Below are 12,069 nucleotides of genomic sequence, written 5' to 3' on the forward strand. Positions count from 1 at the left end.
TTAGAAGAAAAAATACACATATAGGAAGACACCAAAAATACCTAAGTGTATATATCACCACTTCAGAAAATATATTTCACATATTATGTTTGTTTCAGACAATTATACGTGTATCTCTCTCTCTCTCTATCCATGCATCCATCCATCAATCAATCTATATATATGTTTATATAATAACCTAAAGTCATTTCAAGTGATTTTTGTTCAATTAGCCATTGACAATAACTAATTCCAACACAATCCCTATTCCCCCAATCCTTCCACCCCTCCCCCAACACCTACACGCTGTAGAGTTTGATAGTGGGAAGCTGTCATCGCTTTAGACAAAGAAGCCCTATCCTTTATATTTTATGCCTCACATGTCATATGCTTTATTTTGACCTAACAATTCTTTTGGTCTTTTGTAGGTTTCTGCTTTTTTCCAAAAAAAAAAAAGCTGTTCAATTCAGACAGCTAAGCTTTTATACACATCTGTGCTCCAAGTGGCAGAATATGCAATGGTTTTAAAGGGGTTTGAAACACTGGAACTAGGAGGGATATTTCAGTTTTGCAAATCACTAAGACAATGCTTACTTATCAATAAATGAGAATAACAGTGATAGCACTTTCCCTCAGAGGGTTTTTGTGTCTGTCACAGAGTCAGCATTAAATAAATTGTAACAGAAATTGGGAGAACTAAAAGTTTTACAATAGAGTATTCTTCTCTTGTAAGTTTTGTCAAACCTCTGTTCAGCTACCTTGGTTTTATCAAGCTGGTTAAGATGGAGAGTTTGTCTGATAAGAAAAAGAAAAAATGAAAAAAACAGAAATGAAATGAAATAAAAAATAGAGGGACACTCGTAAGTGACCGAAGTGAGTAGAAAAAGAAAGTCAGACGTGCATACTCACGGAGCTGTCCAAGGCGAGCTTTCTCCTTTTTACCAAACAAACGTCCTATTGAAGACTTGATTCCCTTCTTCTTGGGGGCTTTGTGGAGAGAGTCTTGGCTGCTGGTGGCACTGCCAAGCCCCAGGCTTTCTGGCTCAAGGGAGGCAGATAAACTACTGCAAAACACAAGGGAGGGCAAATGCTCATTTGATGCAATATCCAAAAATTACATAACATTTGCTTCCTTTATGAAGACATGAAAGGAGGAACAAGTAGACTTTGGAAATAATTTTCTCCCGTTCTGCTCACCTTTCCTCTTAAGCATATTGAAGTGTGGCTTCCTCATCCTTAGGGCCCTGAGTCTCAAAAGTTTCTCTAGAAAAATTTCTTTTTACTCCAAATGATTTTTTTCTTTATTTTCCACACAACCTCAAACTAAGCAAGGAACATAAGAGGGCTTATTAACTACATGTTAATTTATTTTCTATTATTTAGCACTTGATCTTTTATCTATTTCTTCCTTGGAGTGCTTTTAAATCTTAAACATAATGAATGACCTATGATAGGAAATTTAAATATAACTCATAATAAAGTGTAATCTATGGTTTCACTGTATTTTCATCTAGCCACCTTTCTCTATTTTGGAGCCTAATTCACTCCATTTAAAATCATCTAGCTGGCGTGAAACCATTAAAGCCCTAGAGGAGAGCGTTGGCAGGAAAATCTCAGATATTCCATGCAGCAATATTTTTATTGATACGTCCCTCAGAGCAAGGGACATAAAGGAAAGAATAAACAAATGGGATCTCATCAAACTTAAAAGCTTCTGCATGGCCAAGGAAAACAGTATCAAGATAAAAAGAGAAGCAACAGTTTGGGAAAACATATTCGCCAATGACACCTCAGACAAAGGTTTAATCTCCAAAATACACAAAGAACTCACATGACTCCACTCAAAGAAGACAAGCAACCCAATTAAAAAATGGGCAAAGGACTTGAACAGACACTTCTCCAAGGAGGACGGACATACAGAGGATCCAGAGACACATGAAAAGATGCTCGATATCACTAGCTATCAGAGAGATGCAAATCAAAACCACAATGAGATACCACTTAACACCAGTCAGAATGGCTACCATAAACACAGAAACAAACAACAAGTGTTGGAGAGGTTGTGGGGAAAAGGGGACCCTAGTTCACTGTTGGTGGGATTGCAGACTGGTACAACCACTATGGAAAACAGTATGGAATTGTGGGAGCCCGCCAGGTCACAGGGGATCAAGGACAGAGTCCTCCACTGTGAAAATGGTGGAGGAACTTGGTTTCTGGTCCCTGGAGCCAGCGGGTGTCTTGACGTTTTCCTGACCTTCTTCTTATCATCTTGTTCTCAGCCTTGAAGGAAATAACAAGATCTTGGCATATGGGTCATGTTCCGAGGATATGAGAACATCCTGCCCTTTTGATAACTCTAGGGTGTGTACAAACTTTGTAACAACAACGTTGTTCCCAGTTCCTTGCGGTCTTGCTTTAGGCTACAGTAGTTTGTATATAAGACAGCTGTTCCTTGAATAAAGTTGCCATTTGCCAGCAGAGCATTTGGTCCTCTCCATTCTTTCAGTCCCTCACCTCACCTCGCGACCACCCTTGCTGCGGCGGGCCGCGGCATGGAATTTTCTAAGAAAACTAAAAATGGACGTGCCTTTTGACCCAGCAATTCCACTGTTAGGAGTATATCCTAAGAACCCTGAAGCACCAATCCAAAAGAACCTATGCACTCCGATGTTCATAGCAGCACAATTTACAATAGCCAAGAGTTGGAAGCAACCTAGATGCCCATCAGTAAATGACTGGATCAAAAAACGATGGTACATTTACACAATGGAATACTATGCAGCAGAAAGGAAGAAGGAACTCCTACCCTTTGCAACATCATGGATGGAACTGGAAAGCATTATGCTGAGTGAAATAAGCCAGGCAGTGAAAGACAAATACCATATGATATCACCTTTAACAGGAATCTAAACAACAAAACAAACAAGCAAGCAAAATGTGACCAAAGACACTGTAATACAGAACGTGCTGACAGGGTCCAGAGGGGAGAGGGGAGAGAATCACAGGGGAAGGACTCACATGAACAAGTATAAAGGACACATGGACAATAACTAAGGTGGGGGGCGGAGATGGGAGGGAGGTGGGGAGCACTGGAGGGGGGAAGGGCTGGGAATACAAGAAAGAAAACTGTACTTGAACAAGAGTTAAATAAAAATTAAAAAAAAATAAAATCATCTAGCTGGGACTCACAAGTAACAATTTGCATACAGTAGTGATCATCGTATACTTTTTCTTCAGGTATTCTCCACAGGTTGAAATGACTTTCAAGCAGTTGGTACATTCCTAGCCAGTGTATCTGACAGTATATTAATAGGAGAGATTCAATAGATATTGCCATCATTCTTTTTTCTACAACTATTAAACTGACAATATCATAATGAATTATTTAAATTCATTACTTACTTTCCCTAATTAATTTGAGGTCACATTTTCTAAATTCCAAAAGCTATTACTTTTCATATGTTACAATACAATTCACTCTTTTTTGAGACAGTGAAGGAAATATATATTTTGAAGCTGGAGTAATTAGTGTTTTTCCCACATTAGAAATTAAAAATAAACAAAACAAAAAGTGCTTGCCAGAACAGAAAGCTCTGTTTTCAAAAATATTTGTTGCAAAACATATACTTTTTAGATGGCAAATTCTTATTGAAAGCACTAATCATTGTTATTATGTTCAGTTATATCAATTATGTATCTAGAGATGCTGCAATTGATGACAATAAAAGGACATACATTTAAGATTAAATTATATGCTTAGATTTATTTCCGTCATTAATTAGTAAAGATCTGCTTGCAATTTTTTTAGGTAGATGGAAAGCACAGTATTATAATGAAATAGGTCAGACCTGAGATTCCCAGAGAACGAGTGAGACATCAGGCCCAGAGTTCCCCCCGAATCCAGCACAGAGACCACTCCCGCCTTGGTAGGAAATGCAGAGAGTGGGAAGAGTGATGAGGGAGCAGAATAGAGAAGTCCGCCTTCTCCAAAGGGAGAGGCTGCCTGAAAAAGTGGAACTGCCCTAGGCCAGAGGCCAGTATTAACACAATGCAGTTGGCAGGAGGAGGGGCAGAGAGCGCCAAGGACTGAAACCAGAGTTGGGGCTTAGTAGCCCAAGCTTTGAGGCTACTTGCTCATGACAAAGGTGATCAGCACTGTGGGAGCTGGTTGCCCCACCCAAGGTAACTGGAGACTTCTGCCCATGCCTGGAAAGAGGGGCAAAGACAAAATGGCCATTGGCGGAAAAGCTGGACACTCCCATTGGCTTCCTGCATGTGCGGGATATTAGGAGGGCCTTTTTTAAAAGCAAAGGAATGGAGAAGTGAGGCTCTCTCTTTTGCTCTGGACCTTGGTACAGGTTCTTCTTGGCTCTCTCTGGGCTTTCGGCACGGGGGGCAAGTTCTTCATTTAGGGTTGTCTTGCTTTGGCACTTGGATACTCTGGGTTTCTGGCCCTTGCTCTTTACATAAATAGGAGAGCTCGTGGGACCAGACAGATGCCAAGCCCCCCAGGGGGCTTAGGCCCCACATGGTTGGAAGCTCTCTGCTCCTAGAGGTAGGGTCCCACCCCAGGATGTGTGCCTCCTTGGGCTCCAGCCTCTGAGACACTAAGATCCAGCACAGCAAGGCACAGGGGTCCTGGTCTGCTACAAGGAGACTGAGAGCAGTGCATCCCAGACCTTGAAGGAGAGCTGCTGCAAGAGGATGGTGACTCTGAAACCCCCGAGAGGATGGAGATGCAAACCTCCAGAGAGGATGGAGCTGATGGACAGATAAGAAAGTGGGGAACTTCTGGGCATGGTTTCGGCTTCTAGTCTTTTGGGGAGCAAAAGAAGTTCCAGGTCTTGTAGGAGAGAAGAGCTCAGAGCAGGAATGCTTTAGCCCCTGCAAGGCTGAGAACTTGTGAATAAAAACCTATTTCCCTCCACACAAATCTTTGGGTCATGTGGATTAAGGGCGACAAGCATCCGACGCCCATGCCACACAGTTACAGGATGAAGAGTCACTATGACAGATGGGATATTTCCTAATCTAACTTGTCCTTCAGGATTTTGTAAATGTGCTTTTTTTCCCCTAAGAACTTTCTGCCCAAGAAGGAGCAACACCCAAAAGATGGCTTACCTTGCAGTCAGCTAAAAGTAAATGAGGCACAATCAGGGAATTTTCTGACCTTAATTACTCTTACACTATAAGCCAAATTTACAGTCTTGTCTTTGGAGGGAAAAAGAATACCCGACCTCAGCCTGTGCCACTTTGGCATGTGAATTATTTTAAGTTGAAGAGAATCCGAGTCCAGCACTTCAGGAAAGCTTCTTACCACCACCCCGGCCTTAAATGCCTACAAGGAGTCACACAGGGACCTGTACGAGGAAGAGAGCCACTAAGAGAGGGGCATTGTTACATCAGAGGGCGATGCTGCAACCATGGCCAGCATTTATCTACAAACAGATAATCTTCTCATTTCTCTATGAATTATCTTCCTCCCCGTGAAGCCCCCAACCCTTGACCCCTGCCCTTAGCACAGGAGAGTATATAAGCCTCGTGGCCAGGAAGCCTCACAAGTTTGTAAGGCTCCCATACAAATAAAACATGTGTTTCTTCTGTCAATGTGTCTTATTTCAATTTAATTTAGACCAGTCAAAAAATCTAAAATGGAAGGTGGGAAAAGATTTCTGCCCCTACATCCCAGAGTCCCTTTAGTTTTTGTTGCTATTCCTTATAAGTTCTTCCTTTAGCCTGACTCCATTTATAGAAAGTACACAGCCAAAATAGAAGAGCTATTCCTATATACATGGCTAGCAACAAGACCACAAATATGATGTTAATTTTAAAACTAAAAATTGGATCTCAGAATCAAATTTTACTTTTTTCACAAGTGGTATGCCCTTTATTTATTTCACAAGTTGAACTAAAAAAATTTATATAAAATTTTAAACAGTCTACTTGACCGCACTGAAAGGAAGAAGAAGGTTCTCCGGAGGGGAGCACACTCTGCACAGCGTGGGGGGTGGAGCCTACCTCCTGGCCTCATTGTGGTAGGAAGAAGGCAGGGTGTGAGTCATCCGCACGGCTCTAGGGGTAGGGGGAGGGGAAGTTTCACATTTAATGGTCGCTTTGTCTTCCCGACCATCCTCTTCCACCACTGCGATCTAGAAGTAAAAACACTCCGATGAACGCTTTCAAATTTCAACTGAAGTGAACAAAAACAGAGAATCATCAAAACAAGGCTATCTGAGTAAATCTAATACAAAAACAAAAAAACCTTGGGGCATATAGGTTTTACATACACAAAGTCACATTATTAAAGAATGTGAATTTAATAAATCTTTAAAAGTGGAGACACTCCAGTTAAAGTGAACAAGGTCCGACTAGAAAAAGTATTTAATAGTAAATAAATACCATAGATCACTATGCAGGGACCATGAAAAAGCAATTTTGAAATCTGTTTTAATATACCAAAATATAAATGTTTTTAAAAAATTGGAGCAACTTTACTGAGAAAACACATAGTCAGGCTTTCATGAAACAGACATTTTTTACATGGGGGTTTTGAAGTGAGAAGACAAGTTGTCAATCTATAACTTTATTAGAGAAAGTTTATGTGTTAAATTAACCAAGCTAGAGAAATATATTTCAGGTGTTTAAAAATGAGTGGCAGTTTATATATGAACATATAAAAACTTTTTAAAATCACAATAATAAAAGGCAGGAACATAACTCTTACAAACTATTTTATTTCACTACCTGTCATGTGAAAATTAACAAAGGCACACAGAGAACCCTAAGAAAATGAGACACGGGATTTCCTTAAAGAACAATTATTTCAGAATTCAGGACAATCCTGGATGGCATAAATTTTGCCAGAGATAGCGAGATAGCTGTATTAAAATAAGATCTTTCAACAATCAAATCTAATGCTAAGTATATATTTTCACAATGATGTTTATAATTTATTCACAGTATCGTTGTGCATAAATGTATATATAACGAGAGAAAAACTGTGGAAAATCACAGCTTGAAGTAGTTGCAGAAGTTCTGAAGAAGTTCCAAGATTAGCTATAGCAAAATTTTTAAAGCCTGTCTTCTCATTTGATGTCTATGCAATATCTTGATTGTTTCTTCTATAAGGTATTATGCTTCAATGTTTTATATATGAAAAGGGCTTCATTCACTGGAGAAAATTAATGAAAATATCTGCTTGTCCTCTTGTTATACAAGCCTAGATTACTCTTAACCAGATTAGAGTGACTGGATCGTTACTTGTATAACAAGTAACTTGTTATACAAGCCTAGATTACTCTTAGGCCAGTTCAGGCAAGTATCTTAATAGAATTTTCTCTCTCCATTCCAACTGGCATAGTGCCACTAAAATAATCATTTCCTACAATTGTTTTCAGCGTGGTATCAATGCCATGGAAAACCCTTTCTAAACTCACATGCCTTTTAAACTCATGAAGTGTGCTTCCATACTCTTCCCAATGGATGCTTACATTCTCACAGGTCATGATCTAACCATGATTGTTTTCTATGATCGTTTCTGCTAAGCACGATGATTTCTGCTTCCAGGTTTTTTTCCTGAAACACCCTCTTACAATACCCTTCTCTCTTTGCTCTGACAGTTAAACTATGCCAATTTTTTAAATATCAGCTTTTAAGAAAACTATACACAAATGGTTCCCTTGAACAATGCTGAGAGCTCACACTATATCAACAAAATTGAAGAAGATGACTTTGGAATCAGAGATGGATTTGAATCCTGGTTTCTCTTATTTATGCTAATTCCTTACCTGTTGAGAGAATACATTTCTTCATCAGTAAAATGGAAGCCAGGATACTTATCTTAATATTTTCTTTTGAAGTGTAAATGGAATCATGCATGTAACTCCTTAGTCTGATATGCAACAATTTTTAGTTTTGTGGTCTTCCATAACTTACTTTTTTTAACTAATCAATTATGTCATCCTCTGAATACCCTGATGCTGCATTTCTGACAGGACCTTTCTTTGTGACTTTTTCTTTCTCCTACGCACTGAAAGTCTACTCAGATTTTCTCCTATGTTCCCAGGACTGGAGTCCATTAGGTTTCTTATATTCAATATTTATGCTCTTGAATTCATTCTGCACAGGAAAGCAGTATATCAGCTCTCTTTTCATATTTTCTATATTTTTGATGCTCTAGCATCTGAGGCAGGAGAGACTGCTTTTCCAGGGTCAGCTAATTCCTACGGAAAGCAAACCACGTCCCTGGAGAGTGTGCCTACCATGGGAAAATCAATCAATCAAGATATCTATCCCATACCATCTTAACCACTGGGCTCTTAAACTCCAGGAAGCAATATTCCTCTGCCTTAATCACTCTAGGCCAGTTATTGGAGACAGTTCCTAAAACCTAGAATCCACTAAAATATTCAAAACAGCCAATCCTAATTTTACTTGCTTTGCCTTGCCTTGTCTTCCCCTCAGAAACTATGATAAAATCTGCCCACACTTCCCCCTCACTCTGTCTGTCGCCTCACACACACTGGCTTCCCTGTGGTCCTGCATAGTGTGGCGAGCCCAGTCCTGCACAAGGATAACCTGGTAAAGAGATAGCTGGGAAATTTAACTGGTTATCTTCTCACTGCAGCTGTTTCCTGATCTGCTGGCCTCCCTGTAACTGAATAATGGTGAAATCTACATTTTAAATAGGAAGCATTATTCTAGTGTAAATAGTAAATCATCTAATTCTTTGTATCAACAGCGAGGTAAGTGTTGAGTCAAAAATCAAAATACTTAGTCCCTGTGATCTAATCATTGCTCCAATAAGCATCAATTTTTAAGTAATTTGCTCTGATGATCATATTTAAAGAATTCAATAATACTGTAATGCTCCTAATATTTTATTTTTTAGGTTAATAAAATATTTAACTGGAAGGACTATAATTTTAAAGCTCTCATAGGAAAAAAAAGAGTATTCAACTAGTAATCACATAAAAGTCATTACAATACCTTTCTCCGGTGCTTCCTTAGATCACTGGGCTGCGGTTGTCAGTGATGAAAGCAACATAAAACAGAACTAGTTAATGATTGTCATTTCACCATTGTACAAGTTTACATAGTATCTATAACTTGGTTTTCTTATTTTAAAAATTCTTTCCTAAATAAATTGTGCCCGTATTCATTTGTTAATCATTATAAAAACGCTCCTCCAGGAGTTACTTTAGAGAGGGAACTTCCTTGATGGCATAGGAGGTGTGTCGCCATGAAGGAGCCGGTGCACACGCAGGAGACGTGAGGTATGAGGCCCCAGGGAACATAAAGCACACGTGCAGTGAGCTGGCCAGAAATAAATATGGAACGAATTCCTCATCTTTTTCCCACCTCTGCAGAGCCTTGGGCCTCCTGTGGGCAAATAGGTCTATCAAAATCTCGGCTCCCAGTGTAACACGATTCTCAGACTGCTGCTTTCCTGTCGATAATCTTGCAGATTTTTTTACAAAGCTAGTTCTTTATGATCCATGTGAACCTTATTCACTTAATGTCTTTGTTAAAATGTTTCATTATACTTTACATTTTCATTGTTACCAGAAAATGGGTTGATTTACCTCATCCAGTATTCTAACTAAATATTGCTAAAATGTTATTTAAGCTTATGTATTTGTGGTGAGGTAACAGTGAATACAATTAGTAAAAGTAAATAAACCAAAAAAAACCTTAAAGCATATAAACATACGCAACCCAAACAACAATGTCTTTACAATAGTATTTTCTGTCCCCCAAATTTCTAATGTTCTTTGAATACTCAAATATGAATTATACCCAACAAAATTATTTTTCTTCCAGTATGTTCTAATGTAAAAGAAAATCTACCTGATTCGCTATAACAATAGTGAATTTGAGGGAAAAATTCCATTAGGTGATTAGTACTTCATTTTAAACACTTTTTAACCCTCAGGGCATGTTATAAATGTTTTAAGGACTCTAATTACAGAGCAATAATGTTCATTTACCACTGATTTATTTATGCCTGACCACTCAAGGCAATGCACAGAAGCACTGTCATCTTTGTCACACACAAAAACATCATATCTAAATATCATACACGTTTCATTTTATTAATATAAAATAATGACACTGTCCAGGTTTATTCTGATGATGTTTGTGAAAACACTTGAAGGTCCAAAAGCACTCATATTGCAAAAATGGGAGGAACTGATAGTGGTGGGGAGGTAATAAAGTTCTCTGGCCTTCAGGGCTGACAGAACTGCTCTGTGGACAAAGATTCTTCCTTTGCTTTAGTAAAAAGAAGGTGATCAGTATATGTAGCACATGTCAAATATGTAGAAACTAAGCCAAAGATAATATCATTTTAGTTAGTAACATCAAATGGATGGTTTCTAGATGTCTAAAGTAAGTAGATCATAACATAGCTGTTATTGCCTTAGTATATCTTAGTACAATGGCTAAAATGTTCTGCTGTATCGAGTGGCATCAGCTCTGATGCGTTTTTCTGATTGGCCATTGCTTGTGCTGTTTACTTTAAAAACATTTTTAATATCAAGCCTAGAAATTAGCAGAGACTAGAGGACTCACTGGCTTAACAGCTGAAGGAGATATATATATATATTTTATTTCACCACTTCTCTTACATAGACTTGATTGCATGGAAGTCCCATAAATGTAAAGTTTGCTGTGGGACATGTCACCTCACCTGTAAATAGTTGCTGTTTCAGTTCTCAATTAACAATCAAAGCAAGAGATACCTAAACTTATACACATAAGAGAAACTTTGTGAAGATAAAATAAAAACCTAAGGTAGTTATTACTTATAAGGTAGTTTTCCTCTAAGGTGAGAGCACACGCACTTATATACGAGCACCGTGTATATGCCTGTGTATGTATATACAATTTACTAGCCATATCACAAATTATTATAACATATTTATTTTAAAATGTCATTTGGAAAATGAATTCAACTTTTTGTTCAGATATTATACACACACACAGACATTGTGAACTTTTATAGAAGGTTTACAACCTTCTTGTGGAAATATAATACACACTTCATATTTTTCTGTAATATTATTAATTTCTCCTCCATTTGTCATGTTTGTGCTAGAGTTTACAGTGTCAACTATTATTTTATCTATTTGCATTTTAATTAGACTCTATCCCCAAATGCTTTCATTTTAATAGAAAAGTTTATTTTTTATAATAATAATGTTTTAATATTCATTATAAAAACAGAATTTTACCTCTACAAATAGTCTAGAATATTTAAATCTTCATTATTATTGTCAATTCAACATATTTCCATGTAATCACAGAACAGAAAGATAGTGTAATATGTGCTTTTGAGTTAGCAAATCTGAGGAAAAATCTAGCTCTGTCTACTAGCTGTTTTGGACATGGGCAATTTACTCATACTCTCAAAGTCTCATTACCTTGCTCTCTATTGATGTAATAGCCTCAGAATTTCAAATGTTAACATGAGAATTAAATGTCCAAACATTATGGCATTAAGTAGTTATTACAACCTGATTTACCAGAGGTTTCCTGTATTATTTTTAGCAAGGGGCACTCAGATCCCTACCAATTCATGCTTTCAACATTCAATTCCAAATATAAAGCTAAATGAAATAACAGAATTAAATAATAAAGATTAAAATCTTGACATGAAAATCAAAACAAAATTAGGAAATTGCTGCTATTGCTTTTGATGTTTCTTCTTTTTAATTATTTTATATTATGCATACATAAAATTTTAATATTCTATGTTGGTGTATTGAATCAATTATAAAATAATTTTTGTTATTTATTGTGTTAAAGAAGTCCCAATTTACTTCATCAAGATGTCAAAATGTACTTAATGGTTTGAGTCACTCTGGTTTCTAATAACTATTTAGATTCCTACTCTTCCATTTACTTATCCTATGACCTTGGGAAAGCTGCACCTATGCAGGTTACATCTCCTCATCTGGTAATGGGATTACTATCTGTACCTACTGCAGAGGGTTGTGGTGAAATGAAGAAAAAAGGAACAATAAAACACAGAGAAAGTCCTTAGTCTGGAATAAACACCCGATCAATGTCAATAATGTATCCTTAACC

At 37.6% G+C, this 12,069-nt stretch overlaps 1 protein-coding gene across 16 annotated transcripts in view; it reads right to left on the reverse strand.

The window, feature by feature from the left end:
• Positions 1–12,069, reverse strand: part of PPFIA2 (PPFI scaffold protein A2) — a 472,168-nt gene that overhangs the window by 69,985 nt on the left and 390,114 nt on the right. For 14 of the 16 annotated variants that reach the window (XM_037065742.1, XM_037065741.1, XM_037065754.1 and 11 more), the window contains 3 exons: positions 8,968–8,997; positions 5,998–6,128; positions 889–1,043 (listed from right to left, as the gene is read on the reverse strand). In XM_037065742.1, the coding sequence (XP_036921637.1) occupies positions 889–1,043; positions 5,998–6,128; positions 8,968–8,997 (316 nt within the window). The remainder of the gene's footprint in view (positions 1–888; positions 1,044–5,997; positions 6,129–8,967; positions 8,998–12,069) is intronic. The other 2 variants (XM_037065740.1, XM_037065738.1) reach the window with 1 other exon arrangement.

This window comes from Sturnira hondurensis, unplaced genomic scaffold, assembly GCF_014824575.4.
Source record: "Sturnira hondurensis isolate 20B ecotype Veracruz unplaced genomic scaffold, ASM1482457v3 Scaffold0016135, whole genome shotgun sequence".
In the NCBI taxonomy this organism is placed as follows: domain Eukaryota; kingdom Metazoa; phylum Chordata; class Mammalia; order Chiroptera; family Phyllostomidae; genus Sturnira; species Sturnira hondurensis.